Below are 21,402 nucleotides of genomic sequence, written 5' to 3'. Positions count from 1 at the left end.
TGGGCAGAACAAACAAAATATTGAATATGATTTGCAAACACATGTGCCTGCTGTTCACTCAATCAATAAAGTCGAGGGGAGCAAAGGAGCCTGCGAGACTGAGACTAGATGTAAATATAGAGCTCCTTTCTATTCCGAATTCCCCCTGATGGAAATCGAAAGCGCTCCATGCAAATCTCCCTCGTGTCGCCTTTTCTACGCATTTTCACTTTGCCACACAATAGATTTACATAAAAATGCACTTGATCTGCTCGCCTTCGAATGGTGTGGAGCTCTTCCATATATGTACTATATCTATAGATATCTTAGTACATATATCTCCATTCAGCTGCCAGTGCGATTTATTTGCACTTGGTGATGAGTACAGTCTCCTTATCCTCGCGCGTGTTTGAGCTTGTCTTACATGGCGGGAAAGCTAATCGGCTTTGCATTGCGAAATATTTACACACGGGCCGTGTAGTACCCCAAATGTGCATTAATTCAGGTCCTCTGTATGCCTGAATAGCTACTGTGCGTGGCATAACATCAATATATCTTCAGTATACTGCAATGGGAGTATTTTTCCCTTAGGCACAGGATTCCATCATATATACATATACGTTTGTTATTTGTTAAAACAACATTTCATTATAATACTGTGGTTTCAATAACACATGAAAATATCATCTTTAGCTTAATAGATTAAAATAAATTTATTGATAGTAATTTTTGTTTATCTTTCTTAAGTTATAACGCGTTTAAATTTATACCATTTTGCAGATGGATATCTATATAAAATCACTTTACTTCGATGCCAGATTCATAAGAAACAAATGTATTTGTCGGATGCAAAGAACTTGTATGTATATCTAGAAATCTATAATTTATTAAATGTTGTTTAATACCATCATCTTGAAAATTGTTCAGAATCTATTATAATTTATTAAATTTAATTACTTGTTTTTTAGAAATTTTATGATATCTTAACTAAAAAAATTATTATAACTTATTAAATTTAATTACTTGTTTTCAGAAATTTTATGATATCTTAACTAAAAAAATTTTTCAACACTTATAAAAAATTTAAGAGTTTCTGTGGGAAGAATTGTATTTAAGAAATGTGAAAATATTTTCTCTCTAATCTGGTCAATTATATTTTGTTCAGGAGCAACCTTTTACCAATATTTCATCTGATATCTAAATCAATAATAATCCTTTAAAAAGGATAACTATTTTTGTCTAACCCTCATCCAGTATTTTCTTACTCTAGCTTTCCCCTCTTAATTGCTAAACTAAAATCGGATATGCAATTTTTTCTTAAAGCCTTAGCTCTGTAATTGAGCCTGTCAACTAGGTTTATGAACTGCTCCCGCCCCCGTCGCCACCTGACCCCTTATGGACTAATTAATTCCTGGCCCCGCCTTCTCAGGTGGCGACTGGAAGCAGGTCAGCGGTGGAATTACACGCTCCGGATTACACCCTAAGCTGGAGCTCAGAGCTCTTGAGTTGGGTCAGTGCCTGCAGTCCCTAATCCTTTTGCATGACATTATGGCTGAGCTGTTGCCTAATTGCCGCACCGCTGGATAACTGGGGGCAGCAGCTTTAACTCGGCACTGGGACTCCCTCCAGCAGCCAGGCATCAATAATAAATGACAGACGACAAAAGTTGCAAACCTTTTTCGGCACTTATCTGTCACACGTCACATGGCGCCAACATCATTTGTCAATTGTCACGGCTTCTGGCTCAACTCGAACTCAGCCCTTATCTACTCCGTAACCCCTTCCCCGGAGAAGAAGGGGCTTCCCAGTTAATTTGCAAGCGCCCATCGAGAGCCAGAAACACAGAAATCCGGTGTTTGCCTACGTTTCGGTTCCCTCGTCACGCTCAATTGTTAAAAATGACAACTAATTAATGTCTGTCCACCCACCCACTGACCATTGGATATGGATGTACGAGTCCCAGCACTTTGGGCCAGAAATCGAAATTCTCTATCTGGATTGAGCTTAATTTGAGGTCAACTTTCAGAGTGATTTGTCGGTTTAAAGGTTAATGGGTGGTCTGTGGGTTTTCGCTGAGTAAAAGGCCAGAGAACTGAAACTACAATTTGGGACAAAATCAATCACCTTACAATCGTTTTACAGAGGAAATTAACGCTGGAATTGGTAAGGGAAGTGACATTATGATACTCTTTATAGTCTCAAATAATTACTTTTAATAATTATTATTAAATAGAAAATATGACAATATCTTGTTTTTATATTTCAGTTCTTGGTCCTTAATACAGTAGATATAATAATAATTAAAATTATATATTATTACTATGTTACTTTAATTTGAATTAGGCCTCTGGTATACTTTTAATAAAATCTTTTTTTTTTTATGTGGGGGAGGTAATGACAAATAACAATCGACCACTTTAAATTATTTAAATTAAGTGAGAATATAATTTTATAATTTTTAGCCTAACCATGGCCCTAATCATCAGAACTTTCTTAATTTAACCCCTCTGAACTAAGGTGTTATATAATTTCGCATGAATTTAATTCTTAAAATAAAACTAAATACAGAGCTTGCGGTGGAATCCTCAAACATCTAGCTTCTCACCTGAAATGCTGTTCAAAAGAGCGGCACAAATGACTTCATTAGAGCGCTCTTCTCGAAAGCCCCTTTGAGGAACCACCCACGCCCACTTTCCATCCCACGGGGACGTGCTTATTAGTTAATCATGCCCCGCAACCTACAAAGCGATTCCACATCCACTTAGTGGAGATAAGTACCAGAAACGGATGGCAGATGGGTGACGAAAACTCCCGGGCTGGACAAGTACCATCATTAACTTTAGCTCAAGCCGCTCGCCCGCCAGCGATTTTATTGTTTTTGGCTTTGGCTTAAGCTCCAGGATCTCGGAACCCGGAACCCAGATCCCAGCTTCTAGTTCCCAGTTACCAGGTCCTCCCTCTCCGGCTCCCGTGCCTAATGATTCGCACTGTGGCTCAGCTTAATGACAGCAAACGGGCCCAACTTTTCAAACTGCATTGGGTGCATTTACTGCTGCTAGTCGTGTGGTCGTCGTCCTTCTCCTGGCAGACGAACAGCACATGGACACGGGTTTTCTGCTAAGTTGGCCACTCCTCACTACCCACTCCCATTCTCATTCCCACTGCTGTTTGTGCCCGTCTAATGCTGCAATTTGTAGACCGCTGGGTTTATTACGGCCTGTGGCTGCCGGCGGGAAGAGAGCGACACTTTAGACCCAGGGGTCCTCCCAGCAGGAAGGTCCATCGGTTCGACAGGGTTAAAAACCCCACTTGCATATAAGTTCATACAGCTGGGGTCATCAAGATGGCTATAGTTCAAATTAGTCTAAAAACATTTTATGTCAATTAACATATTTATTATACTTATGTAAATTTAAAAATTTAAATACTTTAAACTATTTTTTTTAAGTTTTTAGATTTTAAATCCACTTGATATAAAGTCGTTATTAAACATAATATTCTTAATAAGAAAAATGGCAAAAAAAAACTTCTCTCTAAACTTCTTCTCGTATATAAAGACAATCTTAACAAAAAATCATATTTTGTAAAAAACAAAATTTAGGAAAAATAGTTAAAACCCTTATAGAGACTGTTTCCAATATATAGATATAAAGTGTAAGAGTTCCCATTAGTATATAATGATTATAAGTTAAATTTTACGCGAAATCGTTTTCTTAAAAAACGTTTTCCAACCACATTTGGTTGATTACAAAATGTTTCCATAATATCATAATAATCTAATCTTTGTTTTTTTCTAAACCATAACCGGTGTCATTGAAAATCTAACTTAAAAAAGATTTCACATGTAATGCGACGGGTAATAATATTTTTGTGGTCCTATGGTAGAACTAGAGAAATAAAGAACGATGCAAAATATAAAAATACATTGCCCCTTTATTTGTAAATATTAAATATGCATCCTCAGATAAATGAAGCTATATCATCCAGTGCTAACATACATTTATTGTTACGAACAACTTGTAATGACAAGGGTGCTATGTTTCTGACCACATCCGTTATCATTTCCACATGCCATACTTACAAGCGCATAGAGAACTTGAGTAGGAGGCTGCTTATGGGGCTGGCCCAAAACTTTCGGCAGCTTGGCAAGTTGGCGACATTTTCGGCTGCCAAAAACTTTGCGAACTTTTGCGCCATGGCTGCGAGTCCGCAAAGAGCTCGTTCCGCTTTGAGTGGAGTTCATTACGAATGCCGCGTGTTGACTTATGCATAATTACTGTTTCCTCGGACCCCGGATGCCCCCCATCGTCCCATCGCCCCACACCCAATCCAATGGATTGCCAACGCTTCGGTTCCCAGGACCCCACTTGGCACAAGTTTTTTGGAGCCGCTGCAAGGCGGCACTGCGCTCCAGTTGGGTCATATGCTCATTTGTGTGCATGACGCACTGACCTGTTTCTAATGCAACAAAAACGTTAAGCGCCTGCCAGCCACTCGCAGTGCAGTCAACTGTGTCCTCTTGGCTCAGAGAGCACACCCCCACCCACTCGGGCACCCATGGAGCCGTAAGACCCCGAATACCCCCATACCATAGCATGCCACCCACGTAGCATACTTTTTTGCGCTGTCTGCCGGGGAGTTTATTTTACGCACGCCTTGACCAGACGGAGGCGGCTGCAGCCTTCCACTTTGCACTCGCAGGCAAGTGGAAAAGTCAAGCGGATAAACAAGAGATTAAAATGTCATAAACAATGCTTTTTGCCACTCCAGCTAAGCAACTTAATGAAAGCCAGGGAAACGGGAAATGGGTTTCCTTTGCTGCAGTCGCAAAGTTTCAGCTTCAAGTTTCAACCGAAAAGCGGTGTATCTGCCTCGAATATCCCGTCGATGCAACTCAATAAATTTCCATTTAACTTTTGATTTGTTTCCATGACTTTTTCCGCCCAACACGACCAGAGAATTCAATTGAAATTGTTTACAAAACAAGCTACAGGAAAAGTTGTTATCAACTATTTGAATACCAGTCAAAAACTGAATCTTATCGGCTGTGTTTTGTAACATAAAAATTAACTTATGTATAGTTTAACTTATTATTAAAGAAATATTATACCTTTTCAGTGATTTCAAAAGATATAAAAGGGAAATATGTTCCAAAAAGTATCATCCATAAGCTAACTAATCCAAAAAAGGGCATCGAATCTTCGACTCATCGCCAGTAAAAACTTTCCATTTGTAACACAATTGAAAAAAACTTTATTTTCGTTGGGCCTGCGAGCAGGAGGGTTGCACAAATGACAAACTATCACACAGAGGCATAAATTAGTCTCGCATATTTGCGCCAAACAAGAAACTATAAAACACTTAGATATATTCAAAATTGGATTCACTGCCCATGGGCATACACACACACACACAACTTCGTACACACACATGTGCGTCTTTTTATAATTCCTTCGATTTACGACATTTAGGGGCTATGCTAAATGAAATACTGGATGCCAAGTCGGTGCAAGCAAAACCTCAGACAATTTTCGGCGACAAGAACCAGCCACGCTATTGATGCTGAACGAAAACTGGTCTTTGCCGGCGAAAATTACAGATACGATACAAATTGTGAGGACTAATTTCCCGGTTATATGTTATGTGTTATGTGGTTACGGTATTAAGTATTGATTCGTTTACAAATACATGTGGATAGACTGAAGGAATAAAGGAATGAATATTGAGTGCGCATTGAACAATCAAATAAGGTGTGAACTAATGAAGCCAGCCCGCTTAATCGGCGGCGGCGTTGATGGTGATGGTCTTGCCCTTGGGATCGTCGAAGCGGTCCATCGTGTTGATGTCCATCATCCAGCAGACGCCGACGAACATGATGACCAGCAGCAGGGCGACCACGAACAGACCCATCAGGATGCCGGGCGTCACGAAGCCCACGCAGTCCCAGGAATCGCCGAAGACAAAGTTATCCTTGTAGGTGGCATCGAAGGGAGCCTGCAGCTGCAGGGACTTGAAGCTCAGGGTGTTGTACATGTTGTTGACGGCCGTCGAGTCGAGGGTGAGGTTGCCGCACGAGAAGGAGAACGTGGTGGGGGCGTTCACGCCGGTGGAGCGGAAGTTGCTGCCGTCGTAGGCCAGGTTGCTTACGCTAAAGTAGCCGCCATCATAAAGAATGTCAAAGGTGATTGGCTTGGCGGCATCACTTGTGGCCAGCTCAACGGAGAACTTGGTAGAGGGGGTGGAGGAGTTGGTGACCTTGATTCCGGTGACGGTAACGGGGTTACCGTTGTAGAGCAGGGCGGTGTAGAACATCTGAAACTGGTTGCCGACGTACCACATGGTTCCACCGGTGGTGGCAGCCGTGTCACGGCGGGTGCGACGCTGCACCACGGGGGCGGTGGAGGGGGCGGCCAGGTAGAGATAAGCCACCTTGCACTCGAACTGCTTGCTGATAGCGGCGATGGCGGCGTCTGGAGGAGTTTGAAATGTAAGCAACGTAAAATAAGTGTGTCACACGGACTGTTTTCTGATAAAGGTCACCCACCATGTGACTCCAGGTTGGACTCCCGGCTCTCGGCGGCATCCTCGAAGCTCACGAAGAGGGCCGTGCCCACGGAGCACTTGGCCGGGGTGGTCAGCTTTCCGCTGGCATCGATGGTGTTGTGCTCTCGCTTGGCGGCCACCGAACGCAGTGCCTCCGAGGGGTTCTCCACGCTGGTGTAGTAGGTCTTGGGGCTGACTCCCTGCAGCTGGGCGTAGCAGGACTGCGACTGGGAGTTGGAGCACAGGAAGTCCTTGCTGCTCAGCTGGGTGGGTACCGAGGGAATTCACAGTTCAAGTTATCTCTTACAGGTACGCTATGTACTCAAGCACTTACGCCATTTTCCTCGAAGGCCACAACCATGTGATCTTCCAGCAACGTTGCCAACTGCTCGGCGAACTCCGCCTGGGGCACCGTCTTCAGGGAGGGCTTCGCCACACTGGGATACAAGGGGTTAGCATTATGGACACATTCAACTGGTGGATCACCGCAGTAGCTAAACAAACCCACCTGTTGGCTCCCCACAGAAAGACGGGCGTTTGCTCCGCCAAGGCGGCCCCAATGACGCACAACGCAATCAGCGATTTCCACAACATCTCGCTGGATCCGCTTACTTCGTGGGTTTTACGGGTATAAAAACAAAGGAAAACAAAGAACGCATAAGTTAAGAACCAAGGGGAACACAAGAGGCACTAGAAACCAACCGAAAAGTGAACTGAAACTACAAACGAAAAATGGTGGTGAAAATTTTCGCTTTGCTGCACGACGTCGCCTATTCCAGTGAGAAAAAAACCTTATGACGGTCATGTGATGCGCACCAGCTGACCGCAGGGTTGTCAGGGCATGCTGAAAAAATGGGATTAATAAAATACTGAACAAAATATTTACACAAATTATGGTAATTTATAAAGGGTTCTGTAATCATTACATTTTAAAATTTCATTTAATACTTTCATTTAATTAAAACTTATTAGAGTATTTCAAATATGAAATTAGGTGGCGACCTTGGGTGCACCCTTAGCATAGACACACACCCTTCCATTTAGCGGAAGTAAACTGAACTAGTTCCGAAGTTCCGCCTGTTGCATATATCAACATCTATTCAATTCAAAATTTAAGAATTATATTAATTGATTTATTAACAAAAGCTCTATTTCAAATGAGCAACAATTTGAATTATTATCTGATTAACTTATCTTATTTATATTACCTGAACCCGGGAGTTTTGTGGTATTTTTAGTCACTCCCGCCACGGCCACACTTTTCCCGAGGAAAAACAAAGTTTTTGTTATGATTTTTCTGCGGGAATAATGAATGAAATGTGCCATTTAAGGACCTGAGGATGCGCTTGCGTCGCCGCTGGCCGCGAAGGATGCGGCGTGTCATCGAACAATTGCGACTGCAGTCCCGCAGGAAGCTGCAGCTGCTCCTGGGTGAGTTTCCCCATACCTACCCAAACCTCTTCTATTACTTAACTAATTTAGGGTTTACTAACTTCCAGGTTTTGGAGGACTTTGCCTGGGGATTTGGCTAGCTTTTAACTATCTCTCCGCGTCTGAGAACGGCAGCACCGGCGACTCCAGCAGCTCCTGCAGCGCAATCGATGCGGTTTACACTTGGGTCAACGGCTCGGATCCCAACTTCATTGAGTCCATCCGGCGATTTGACTTTAAACACGATCCCTCGCGATTCGATGACAAGAATGAGCTGCGCTACTCCCTGAGATCGCTGGAGAAGCACGCCAATTGGATCCGGCACGTCTACATAGTGACCAATGGCCAGATACCCAATTGGCTGGATCTCAGCTACGAAAGGGTCACAGTGGTGCCACACGAAGTGCTGGCCCCCGATCCCGCCCAGCTGCCCACCTTCTCCAGCTCGGCCATCGAGACATTCCTGCACCGCATACCAAAGCTGTCCAAGAGGTTTCTCTACCTCAACGATGACATATTCCTGGGAGCACCCCTCTATCCAGAGGATCTGTATACAGAGGCCGAGGGAGTGCGCGTGTACCAGGCCTGGATGGTACCCGATTGCGCCCTGGACTGCCCGTGGACGTACATAGGAGATGGAGCCTGCGATCGGCACTGCAACATCGATGCCTGCCAGTTCGATGGAGGAGACTGTAGCGAAACTGAGTCAGCGGACGGTTCCCACGTCTTTCCACAAAGCCAGGAGGTGCTCGAAGTGGAACCCGTCGCTGTACCAAAAACTCCTGTCCATCGCTTCCCTCACGTGGGCCTTCAAAAGCTGTTCAAGAGCAGCTCGGCCAATTTCAAGGAAGTGATGCGCCACCGTAATGTGTCCACACTCAAAGAACTCCGTCGCATTGTGGAGCGTTTTAACCGGGCCAAACTTATGTCGCTGAATCCCGAAATGGAGGCTACTAGCTCCGAGCCACCGACTACCCAACGGAGTACAGTTCCCAAAGAGGAGTACCAATCATCCACCAACATATACTCCCACTCGCTTATTGCCACCAATATGTTGCTTAATCGAGTCTATGGCTTCAAGGCCCGTCATGTTCTAGCTCACGTGGGTTTCCTGATCGACAAGGATATTATGGAGGCCATGCAGCGACGTTTCCGCCAACAGGTTCAGAGCACGGCCCGTCAGCGCTTTCGGTCCGCTACAGATTTGCAGTTCGCCTTTGCTTACTACTCCTTCCTGATGAGCGAAACGAAGGTGATGGGTGTGGAGGAGATCTTCGACGAGTTCGACACCGATGGTTCGGCCACCTGGTCGGATAGGGAGGTGCGTACCTTTCTCACACGCATTTATCCGCCGCCACTAGACTGGTCAGCCATGCGATACTTCGAGGAGGTAATTCAGAATTGCACTAGGAATCTGGGCATGAGTACAAAGGCTGATACAGTTGAACACTCCACGCTGGTCTACGAGCGATATGAGGATTCAAATTTGGTTGGTATAGATCAAATATCTCAGAGAATTAATTTAACAGTTTAATCCTATTCCAATAGCCCACCATCACCAGAGATCTGGTAGTGAGATGTTCGCTTCTGGCTGAAGCTTTGGCGGCTAACTTTGCCGTTCGACCCAAGTATCACTTCCATGTCAGCCCCAAGAGAGTTTCGCACAGCAACTTTATGATGCTCACCTCGAACCTTACTGATGTGGTGGAATCTCTAGACCGATTGCGCCGGAATCCGCGCAAGTTCAACTGTATCAATGACAATATGGATGCTAGTAGGCGGGAAGACAACGCGATGGTACGACACCTGCTGGAGGATTTTTACCTGTCCTTCTTTCCGAGGCGCAGCAAGTTCGAGCTGCCTCCGCAATTCCGCAATCGATACGCATCCTGGCGGGACTATCAGCGCTGGAAGCGAAGGAAGCGCGCCGTTCTAGTGATTGGGTATGGAGTGACTCTGCTGCTGGTCATCTTTCTGCTGCGTTTTATGTGCCACCACAAGGCCAAGTTTGTGAGGCGCTGTGTGCAGCGCTTGTAGGTGTCATCTTTGGGAAATTCTCTCTTCCGCAATGTTGTGATATGTTGTGAACATTTATGTATATCGGCCATTTCTGCAAGCGATCATAGTCAAATCTAGTTGTAGGCCATATGTAAGGCTATTTTTCTAGTTCTTTAGATGCATGCTAGAGGCTACTTTTAAGATTAGTCGATAAGTGTGAGTACCTAGTGAAATTTTGTAGAATCTTTTGTTATTTAGCAGTCGAACTGTTTTAGGTTGAATTTCATACCACTTAAGTTCATCATACCAAGTGCAAGTCTTTGTTTGATATTGTCTCTCGAATAGTACTGAATATTCCAAGACGTAAGTCGAACTTATGATCGTTTAAAGATAATTTTTTATATAAATATATCCAATTGATGGTGTAAACTCCATTAAAAGCAAGTATGTTCTTCGATCTAAGCAGGATATGTATATATTCTGTATTGATTTCCGCTGCTCTGGAACTAGGAAACATTCGCACATAGAGGCTTTATTAAATTAGTTTTTTTATGTTTATTGGTTGGCTGCTGTCCAAAACTACAGATTGCTGGCAGCACTTAGCATCGGTTCCGGAGTTTGGACTACGGGCTCCCTGGCGCGTCGATGATTACCGCAAATTTTGACCACCCGCTGAGCGGTGGGCGTTGCCAAACAATTCACTGGTGGCTCGCAAACACTCTAACTACGTCATCACATTTTCGCCCGGTTTTTTACGCTTACGGCCAGGGGCCAGTGGGTGGTTTGTAATTACGGACGAAGGGAGCCACCCACGCCCATCTCCCCCTTGGAACGATGGCCACAAAAAACCCAGACTCCGCACTTTGCGGGCCGGAAGTCGGTGGGCGGAACTGGAGCGAGTCCAGACAGACTGACACGGGTCTCCTTGGTCCCCTTTTGGGGGCGTGGCACGGGCCAGGGCGATAGCTCCCCAATGTATGATGATGATTTGCTCTTTTTGCGAGGAACATCTTGGTTTTTTATTATTCGGCATTCATGGGATTTGCCGTTTTATTTCGCCAACTCATGAAGTGCTCAAGAGGATGGGGATATAGTGGGTGTAACCTATCCGGATGCTGTGGCATAAATTGCGTCCGCCGTTATTTACCCCACTGGTCGGAATATCATGGGTCAAATTACTATATCGAAGTGGCTCAGCGGGAGTTCTCCCATTCCCTTTGTGTCCTGCGATGGACAAGAATATCAATTACCCAAAACAGCAGCTCGGCTCAGATCCTATCTGATACAATCTCTTATCAATTATCTGCACGTGTGTCCTGAGTTCTACGTTCTAAACGAGTCCCTATATACAGGACACGTAGGCCTAGCCGCATTCTGGCCTCGTAACTCATTCTAAATGATCTCTAGTTGGGCCACCCAGACATTCGGATTCAGACCTGAAATACGTGCACACGCCACAATTTGGTTTATTATGGTTTATGGTGTCCCTAAACTCGATTCTTGGTCTTATGTGATCTACCACAGAGCGGAAGTGATCGTGGGCTGGCAGAGCTCGGTTCTTTGATGAATGCCTGATCGTTTTGCCAAATTATGCAAAAGATAAAGGGGAAGAATGTGTGTGGGATCGGAACAGACCTGATTTTAAAGAGGAATTATCTATATCCTGTTGTCAGTGAATGGTTTCTCAATTTCATATTATATAATTTACTGTATATTCGAGTTATATTAACATTATAGAAGTTTGGAATACTTTTCAAGTCAATTTAAGGATGTCGTATGATATCTTTTCTTATCCAAGCCCCCACTCGATCTTCCGTGGGTACTTCCTTTCTCAGGTCCCATCAGATTCGATCTATCCCATACCATCCAAGAACCCAAACCCCCACCTAATCCTCAGAAGTGCCGACGCGTTGACCAAATCCCAGACAGTTGGACACCCGTTTCTAATATTTTTCCCCGAAACGTTTAGCTTTCTTGGGATGGGGATAGATGGATGTAATATATTTATATTTAATTGGCTGGCACGAAATCATTGGACACCGTTTGACAAACGGCTTCCTTCGTGACCAGAAAGTAGCCGCGAAAAGTCTTTTGAAAATTGATCAATTCAAATATGCATTTCTATAATATTTTCAAAATGCATTATTCTATTTTTCTTTATTGCATTATTCATGCGGTCGGCACTTTGTTTGTTGCCCGCTGCATATAGTAATAATCATTATCAAATTGTCCGAATATCTACCGCCCCCACGGGAGGGTGAGAACAGGGGGGCGTGACTGCAGCGACATGTATGAAACTGCAGTATAAATAAAGAATTAAGACATTAAATCGTTCATTGCGGCAATTTACATTCATTATTATTACGAGCTCAGCGGTACGTGCCCATAAGCCATGGGAATTGGAATACGGACGGACGGCGATGGACATCGGCGGACAGAAACCGGCGACACTGGCCAATGGAGAGGGGCTGGCTCTGATGAAGGGGGGTTTGGATGGGGATGGGGCTGGGGAGACAGTCAGAACGGCCGCCGCTTGCATGCTTTATGTCTTGGTATTGAAAATTAATAAAATCATAAAATGGTAATTAATTAATTCACCAAATAAAACGAAAACCAATGAGAGTGAAGTAGGCAGTAAAGGGGATAGTACACAAATATACCCTAGACATAAAGCGAAGGAATATGAAATACATATATCAGATTTACTAGAAAGTTTTTAGGTGTAACATAACTTCTAGAAAAGCGGTCAAAATTGTTAATTTCTTAAATAGTATAGTATAGTATTTTTGCATTATTACATAAAAAACATTTCTGCATCATTAACAATTAAATGAAGGTTGTGGCTTAGTTTAAACCTTTGTAAAATCTAAAGTTTAGTCAACCATATTAAAGAAAGAATATCCGTACTTCAATATAATTTATATATAGATAGTATACTTGAGAGACTGAAGACCAATTTGTTATCTTAAACATCTATGGTAATAAAATAATTGTTTAAAATTTTGGGGCATATCCATATATGATTGTAGATCAAAGCATTCATAAATGTTTTCCTTAAAAACTTTCTACAGGATATTAAGAGATTACATTTTCACGTAATCCCAAGCAAATCTATAAAAACAGAAGAGAAAATAAAATGGAGCCCCGAATGGGTATATAAATTGGGTCATTAGGGTACTTAACAAAATATAAAGTCAATTAGTCAGGATATATGAATTTCCTATAAATAACATTGCCTCGTAGGGTTCCAACTCCACTGATATACCCATTCTGCTACCGTTTCGACCTGCCCCGTTCCCAAAAGCGAATACCCAAATGCACTGCCGCCGGTAGCTGCCGCCTGTCCGCCCTGACGGATCGTCATCGCAGCCGCTGATTTGGGATTCAGGTGCGTGAGTGCATTTTCGTTTTGATTTTTTTCGATTCTGTCTTCGGCGGAATTTCAACCGGCGGATCGTAGCCGTGGGTGCCCGATCGTCCGTCTGTGGGGACTGACAGATCGCATGGCAATGCCAGTAGTACCCCCAAACCCCCTTAAAAACCTGGATAGCCCCCCTCGTTTACAGGCCGTTTACATCGCTGATTGCCGCCGATTCTTGATGAGTGGCAGCCAATTCATGGGCAGTTAATTCATGGAGATATTCCCGCCGTTGACAAGTGCACTGTAATGAGTCGTCCTCGGTGCCTTTGAAGGCCTGCGAAGTCCGCTGATGGCCATGGCAACATGGCAACATGGCAACAAACTTGCCGCTAACCGAGCGAAACCCGGACAAATTCCCTCCGCCACATGTGTGTTTTGCAAAAGTGGGCGTGTCCCGGCCTTTTGACAAATTATGACAGCGCGCATTTCTGGCTTGATTTATGGGCGTCCGTTTAAAGCCCTGCATTCAACTATGACCCCCTTTCGCCGCTCGCAGGATCCGGATTTGAATCTGTATAGAGGGTATACCTCGCTGACTTCCTTACCTCCCATACCCACTTTTTAATGATTTTAAAGTGATTTTTAACGTGCTGCCTTACGGTCGCTTAACCGATCTGGGCGACACAAATCCCCGCGTAATTAATGGCAATATAATTTACAACAAAGGCAACTCCGGCAAAAGGCGAAAAGTACTATACAACATGGAACTACATAGAAGCAATCAGAGGTGGCTGATTCTGATGATGATGACTTGGAGGTTTGGCCTCAACGAATTGCTAGTGCACTACAGAAAATAGTTAGAACTTAGCTGGATTTTACTAATGTGCTAGGAACTAGGTGTTTTATTTAAGTAAATATATATTTAAATATTAATAGAGGAACTGTTTTATATTTTTCCAATTTTACAAGTCATACAAAATTAAAACTTAAGGTGTACATTGATTAATACCCATAGAACTATCAATTTAAACAACGAAATAGTTACTCTCCCAGCAACAAAATACACACTACTTAACATTTTATGGTAGGTTTACTATTAAATAGTAACCAAAGCCATAGCTGATTAACTGTTAATTTTTTTTCTACAGTTACCTAACTATCTGTAATGGTAAATTTAACACTTATCATTTTTTGTGTGTAGGAATGTTTAGTCTGACAATCTTAACTTAAAATTTTCCATTCTCCAGTTTGTAAAGCCCTTAGCATATTTACAATTTTAAACATTATCCCTTACCAACTAGAACAGGTTCCGAAAATTGGAGAACACATTGTAAAATCAAATAGGGCTTACATCTAGAAGAAACTGTTTATCAATTGCTACTGCTTATGAGTTTCTTTCGTAAGACATTCTAAATACCCACATCCTTGATACCCTCCCAATGTAGCTCACTCCTGAACCAACCTAGCCGATCCTGCCGCACTTTGTTCATTTGCCGCAAAGTCAGCTCCCATCTCTCGAGTTCCAGCTTCCGATTCTGGATTCCAAAAGAACATCGCCCGGCCATCCAGCAGCCGGCAGCAAATTGCCTGCAAAGTGTTGCAATAATACAAACCCATGCTTGGAGGCGTGTCCCAACATAAAGCTGCGAGCAACGAAACACGAGGGTGATACCGATACCGATATGGCAAGGGGTCCTTTTCCCAGTTCGAGTCCCTTTCCCTGGGGTGGGTTTCCCAGCCAGCCCGGCACAATTAGGCAGTCGAGAGCGGAGAGGGGCGAGCAGGGGAGTTACAACAAACAAAAGTCAGGAGGCAGCCAATAAGTCGCTAATGCAATTAAAAACTCACACAAAGGGAGGGAGATCCTGATCCTGATGCTAATAAGTCATGAGGGAAGAGTCCTGGATTCAGGATCCGCATCCCAGTCAGCCAAAGAGGCGTGACACGTGAGACACCTGGAGTGATTGCTGGTCCTCGCTCTCTCTTTCCCTCTCTCTATAAGGAATCTTAGGATCCCCGATTCCCATTTCATGAAAATTTGGTGCGTTAAATTACAAAAATTAGCCACGGATAAATCGACCCGAACTCGAACTGCAACGCTCGATTTTTGACACTCCAAACGGCCACTTTGGGCCGTGCTAAATCGCACAAATTGGCAGTTTAATTGTTCCAATTGACATCGAGACGAGATTTGTGCCGGGTCCCTTAAGTGGCTCCTGGTGGCTTTCGACTTCCGCCTCCTGAATGGGCGTGTTTTTGGGCCAGCAGGATTTATGTGCCTTCATGTGGTCAGTGGCACAAGGAATGTTTACCAATATGGGTCCTTTATTCGTATTTTCTCAAATGATATTGCTCCTATCTGTAGAGTTCCTATGATTTTTAAAATTTAAAAAAACCTTAAAAGTATATATTATTTTGTTGTATGATTTTAACTGAAGGAACTCATGAGTAACCAATTTTTCCAGAAAATGTACCAAGGATGTCTTTATATAGCTTTCATTCAGACAATATAAATGAAGGGCGTGTTATTAACTAAGGTAAGCTGCACTGAAAAAATAATGTTAAAGTTATACTAGATATTTGGATATTTTAAGTTTCGTATTAAATATTTCAATACAATACATTCCAACATTTTTTCAAAACATATTCAATCGCTTGATTTAATATTTGAATAATTTAAGAAAGATATGCTCAGCAATACCTTAGGGAATATGGTTTAAATAGTGTTTAGAAAACTTTTTAAGTTAATTAATTGTAGCCAGAAAAGGATTTATTCAATGTGGACTAATAATAAATAAAAAAATAAATATTTGAATATTCTCTTTCCCATTCTTTTTTTATTGTGTTGGTAAAAACGAAAATATTTTGTTTGATAAAGAATACACATTTACTTGCATTTGATTTTTTGTTCGTTTATTTACAAAAGAAAACTCCGTTTGCAGCGGAACTGCCTCCTTAGGTATATACACTCGTACGCTTTAAGAGTCCAACTCCATCAATAGATACTCCTGGCGAGTGAAAGGGGCGTGGACACTCCCAAGCCGACTCCCACTCCCACTCCCAAGCCCACAGCTCCTCCTGAAGGCGGTGGCGGACCATTGAGACCACCACTGAACTTCTCGAATCCTCCAATCGCCTCCGTCGAGAGCTTCTTGCGCAAATCCGGCTTCGGTCCGCTGAGGCACATCTTCTCCAGCTGCTGGTGCTGGGATCGCACGGCGAACCGGTTCACGTGCACCGGGATGGGCACCACGATCTTGGTGCCACTGGTGCTTCCATTCCGACCCAACCCGTGGGAGGTGAGTCCTGCCTTGACCCTTTTCCATTTGGCTCGTCGGTTTTGAAACCAGATTTTAACCTATTCGATGGGATTTATCGTTAGCTAAGGTTCTGTTTTCTTATTTAAAAGCTATCTTACCTGAACCTCACTTAGTTTAAGACTAGTGGCTATTTGACTGCGCTCCGTGAGACTGAGATACTTCTTGGCGTGGAACTCCCTCTCCAGTTCCAGCAGCTGCTCCGAAGTGAAGGCTGTCCGCCGGCGACGGGACTTCGAGCTGGAACTGGAGCCATTGCCCTGCGAATCCTTGCCACCCATACCACCACCTTCATGCCGAGAATGAGCACCCTCATCATCACTGCAGTCCTCACTGTCCGAGTTGGTATAGGCTGAAATAGGATAAAATACATACAATATACATACAATACATATTTTTAAATATCACAATGCATTTCTAGAATTAATAGGATTTCAAAAAGTAAAATGGTAAAATATAATCTCTTTTACACCAAATATATATATTAAATTACATTTTTAGAACAAATTCGATTTGATTCAAAAACATTGACAACATTTTTAACTCAAAAAGTGTTGTTCTATGTTTAAGAACATTTTAAACTTAGATGAGAACAGCAGAGTTCTCTCAGTTTACATTTGGGATAGGATTAAAGCCGTTATCTACAAATGTATATAATTAAGATAATCGAGAGTTTAAATGTATGTTTTATAATTAAACTGTGCTTTAAAAAGGTAAAGGGTTAGGGCATCGATCAATCTTTTTTTGAGTTTACTTCCTGTTCATGAATTCTTAATCAAAAATATTTTAAAGACCGAACATTTTATAAATGATTTATTAATTCACACAAAAATATTTCTCGAGATATCTCTCGTGTTGTGTATAGTTTAGTCTCTTCTCTTCAGAATGTCAATCCAACACATTGCGTTAAATAATGCTGCCTCGGTCCAGCCCACATCCTGGCTGATTCTCCTCGGGCTCAAGACACTCTCTTAAAGACACCCATTAATGGGGCCCTAACGAGTTCGGACTTCTGGCGCAAATGGCCCGTGCCATAACTTGTGGCAAACATATTTATTTATAACTGGATACATGTGTCTGAAGGCTGCCCCATTCCCAGAAGATATGAGAAGTCATCAGGAATACTCGAAACATAATCGGTTTGTTTTGGGTGGACACAAGTTGAGCGTAAAAGCTAAATGCCCCATTCGAGGAGAATGAAGATGCGAACGAGGGTGACATCTGCGCACCCAAGACATATGACCTCCCCCCCACCAGATCCTGTTAATTTTGAGTACACGGTTAAGCGGTTTTTTAACACTTACACGCTTCAAAAGTGCCCGCTGTCACTGATTTATCTGCGTTTCTGATCCCCTTGTTCGTCCTGACAGCACCCATTCAACCACCCCCATGTAACTCCCTTAACCCAAGCACACCCCCACCATAACCGTCGCCCACTCGAATTCGGTTATGAATATATTAGTCGGGAATTTGTTGCGCTCTTTACAGCTCTGCTGGCAAATTGATTATGGCACGGATGGCTCAGTTTCCAGGCAGGGGGCCTCGGATGATTATGGTTGTGGCGCGAGGTGGCTGGGAGTCCCAGTCCTACGCTTCCATTCCATTCGAATGACCAAACTAAATCGTTGCGATTGTCAAAACGTCAGCACTCCAGTCGCTCTGCTCTTCCATTGTGGTCGAGTGTCGGGTCGGGATTCCGAAGTCGGAGTTGTGAAAACTTTTCACTGCTTTGATTGACATCAAACATTGGGTCTTAATGCATTCTATGCTAATTTTGATTATGACGTGGCAGCTTCAATTTTAATTACCGTGACAACATCACTCGACAAAATGGGAAACCGCAAGACTGGACAGGGATTTAAAGGAGTTGAAGGGTCTATGAAAGAGCTCGAACTTCCTAATATCATTTCACGGGCTATTTCCTAAATATACTTTTATGGTATACTATAATATATGATATTATAAGGAGTACCCTTAGCAGAGGATCCGAGACTTGATTGTTTGGTTTTTGGGACAAATTTTTTGTAGCATACTTTTTATACGCAACATTTTGAATAAGCTTCCATTCGAAAGGTAGGGGCTTAACAGGTGTTTAATCCAGCATACATTTCTTTTGCTTGAATGATTTATTAACGAATCAGATTCCCAATACTGTGAAACTGTTAATACACCACAATCACACAGTTAACACCACCACTTTTATAAATATGCTCTTAAATTTGCAAAATGAATAAAGAAAATCAATGATCAGTGATCACTAAACGTGGACACAATTATCACTATTTTACAAAAGCCGATATAACAATGACCAACCTATTTTCATGACCATTCATATCATATTTTTCATAAATATGTATTTTTTAGCCCCTTCAAGAAATGTTTAAGCAGTCATAGTTGATAAAAGAAAAATTCTATTTGTCAATTCTAAAGTATAAATTAAGTCCCTTAACCAACAAAAAGATTGCAAATTGTTGATCGAAAATTAGAACTGGTTCACCAGTTACTTGTTACAAAATATTAAACTTTAATAAGTGATTCAAAGTTCATATTTTCAATCTATCTATTTATTTTAACGGAAATAAGATCTCTTAATTAGCCTATCTGCTTATTAGTCTAATGACCGTTTTCTCCACCTCTTGTTAATCTTAGAAAAAGTTTTAAACTATACTTTAAATTTACCATTTAAACCAAGTTATAGAAGTTAAACCAAGTTAGATCTCAAAAAAAATTCCTAAGCCTCATATTATCCAACCAGTGTTTAAAATATTTGTTCCTTTATACTTTTCTAGACTGACTTTTAGGTTAGGTTAGGTTAGTTAAATTAAGTTGTATTTAAATATTCTATGACCTTTAAAGATAGTCAAGGAATAACTTGTGTTTTAGAAAACCTTTTATTTTAGTTCCCAAAAACTATTGATAGATAAGTTATTCCAATAACGTTTTTGTTATTATTACCCACCTCCATTGCGGCTCTTGTCCATCTCTCCGTTGTAGTTCCTAGGGGACATGGTCAGGCTGATGTCGCTGCAGGAGTCGCCGCTGCACTCGAAGTCCTCGTCCATGCCCACGTCCAGGGTGGGCTCCGCGGGACTGCGGCTGCCGGACTTGGCTGGCGAGCAGTGGGCCTGCGGGGGCGACGGCTCCTGGAGCTGCCCCAGGACGTGGTTCGAGTGCTCCTCCTGCATCCTGCCGGCGGCGGCCATGTGCTGCAGTCGGGCATGGACGCTCAGGCTGTGCACGTAGTCCTGGTTCATGAGCTCGGCCAGGCGCCGGTAGCTGAGATCCGTGGGCGCAACTCCGGCTGCGGCGGCGGGATTGAAGGGCAGGAAACGCGTATCCAGCGGATGCGGCAAGTTGGGTGGAAGCTGCTTCTCCAAGGCATGTGGTGGCGGTGGTGGTGGTGCTGGATGTGGCGGTGGTTGCACCTGCGGCTGTGCCTGCTGCCCAACCGGATGACTAGCTGGATTGGAGGGCAGGTAGCAGCCGCCGGCAATTAAATGCGTTAATCTCTCGTGGTTCTGGGCGAAGTAGCCGTGCAGCCAGGGATTGTAGAGCGGGAACTGGGTGAGGCCCAGGGCGGAGCTGGCCACCATGGCCCGGGCACTCAGCTCCTGCTCCTGTTCCGGCTCCTGCTCCTGATCCCGCTCCTCGGGCGGCGATGGTGGAGCAGCATTGGCAGGTGTTTGGTTGGCAATCAGACTCTCGATGGAGAAGGGTTTGGGGAAGGGCTTGCTGACCAGTCTCGTGGTGGCGGAGTTATCCCCCATCTCTCCATTCTGCAGCAGGGCCGGCCGTTCCATTTTGCCCACTCAGTAATTCACTTTCTAATCTAATTGTATTTTCTAGATATTTAAACGGCTTTCAATTCGAAGCAGACACGACGCAGTGAACCGTTCAGAGATCTGCGAGCAACTGACAAACTGCAGCAGACATCACGTACACCCAAGTCGAAATTCAGGGGCGCTGAGCAACCACCACAAAGGCGGCATGTGGTTGTATAGTAGCTCCTCCCACTTTTCAATATGGCGCATGACAAGCTGCTGGTGTCTCTGTCTGGCGGGGCAGCCTGATTGGTTCCCGGCTAATTGCCGGGTGGTGCGGCCGGCGAACCAGTTTCCGGCAATGGAGCAGACGAGGCCCCACCATCCTCAACATCCGCATTGCCCCATCACCCACTCCTAATTGCGTTCTGCTCGAATCGCTCGGTAATCAGACATCGCCGAACTGCCGAGGAGAACGCCCTGCCATTAATGCGCCGTCATCGTTAGCTCCTCTCCTCTACTCTTCTTTCCCGGAATGGGGCTTCTTTGGAGGAAGGCGGCCCGATGGCGATCGGGATGGGGTCCTCGCGAGGCGTATTAGTGACCAATTTAAATTCAAACGTCAGTTGCCGGAGGGTGTGGCTGTTGGGCATCATTAGCAGACACTCGAGTGTCTGCTCACCGATTTGTATCTGCAATTTAGTTACATATCTGCGGTAAACACATCTCTAAATCAAGCACTCCCATTTGGGGGTGCATCTACTTAAGACAGGTGCTATTTAGGGAGGTTTACTGGGGGCTAGGGTTTCAATTTGAGGCTTTTATATCATTTTAACAACTGTTTTACTATGAATTTTATTTTTGGATTATTGATTTTTATAATCTTAATCCTAATAAAATATAGTTTCAAGGAATCTTCATATCAGTAAATTATGTCAAGAATATAATATCATTTTCGGATTATTAATTATGATATTCAGAATAGTCCCCGTGAATTTAAAAAGCTTGGAGT

General features: G+C 43.4%; 3 protein-coding genes across 3 annotated transcripts; 1 reads left to right on the top strand and 2 right to left on the bottom strand.

Moving 5' to 3' along the window:
* Nucleotides 1-5,208: 5,208 nt before the first annotated feature.
* Nucleotides 5,209-7,293, bottom strand: VhaAC45 (Vacuolar H[+] ATPase AC45 accessory subunit). Its single transcript, XM_017072141.4, has 5 exons — nucleotides 7,225-7,293; nucleotides 7,031-7,133; nucleotides 6,857-6,959; nucleotides 6,524-6,785; nucleotides 5,209-6,449 (listed from the first exon to the last, which is right to left on the bottom strand). The coding sequence occupies exons 2-5, from the start codon at nucleotides 7,114-7,116 to the stop codon at nucleotides 5,755-5,757; spliced, it is 1,146 nt and encodes a 381-aa protein (XP_016927630.2). The 5' UTR covers nucleotides 7,117-7,133; nucleotides 7,225-7,293; the 3' UTR covers nucleotides 5,209-5,754.
* Nucleotides 7,294-7,760: 467 nt separating this feature from the next.
* On the top strand, nucleotides 7,761-10,395 carry Gnptab (N-acetylglucosamine-1-phosphate transferase subunits alpha and beta). Its single transcript, XM_017072176.4, has 3 exons — nucleotides 7,761-7,953; nucleotides 8,022-9,442; nucleotides 9,502-10,395. Exons 1-3 carry the CDS (start codon nucleotides 7,863-7,865, stop codon nucleotides 9,988-9,990), a joined length of 2,001 nt encoding a protein of 666 aa, XP_016927665.2. The 5' UTR covers nucleotides 7,761-7,862; the 3' UTR covers nucleotides 9,991-10,395.
* Nucleotides 10,396-16,187: 5,792 nt separating this feature from the next.
* On the bottom strand, nucleotides 16,188-20,546 carry unpg (homeobox protein unplugged). The gene is made up of 3 exons (XM_017072605.4): nucleotides 19,589-20,546; nucleotides 16,731-16,981; nucleotides 16,188-16,670 (listed from the first exon to the last, which is right to left on the bottom strand). The coding sequence occupies exons 1-3, from the start codon at nucleotides 20,427-20,429 to the stop codon at nucleotides 16,308-16,310; spliced, it is 1,455 nt and encodes a 484-aa protein (XP_016928094.2). The 5' UTR covers nucleotides 20,430-20,546; the 3' UTR covers nucleotides 16,188-16,307.
* Between the last annotated feature and the right edge of the window lie 856 nt (nucleotides 20,547-21,402).

The sequence above is a fragment of the Drosophila suzukii genome, chromosome 2R (assembly GCF_043229965.1).
Source record: "Drosophila suzukii chromosome 2R, CBGP_Dsuzu_IsoJpt1.0, whole genome shotgun sequence".
Classification (NCBI taxonomy): Eukaryota; Metazoa; Arthropoda; class Insecta; order Diptera; family Drosophilidae; genus Drosophila; species Drosophila suzukii.
This window is presented reverse-complemented; position numbering and strand designations above follow the sequence as displayed.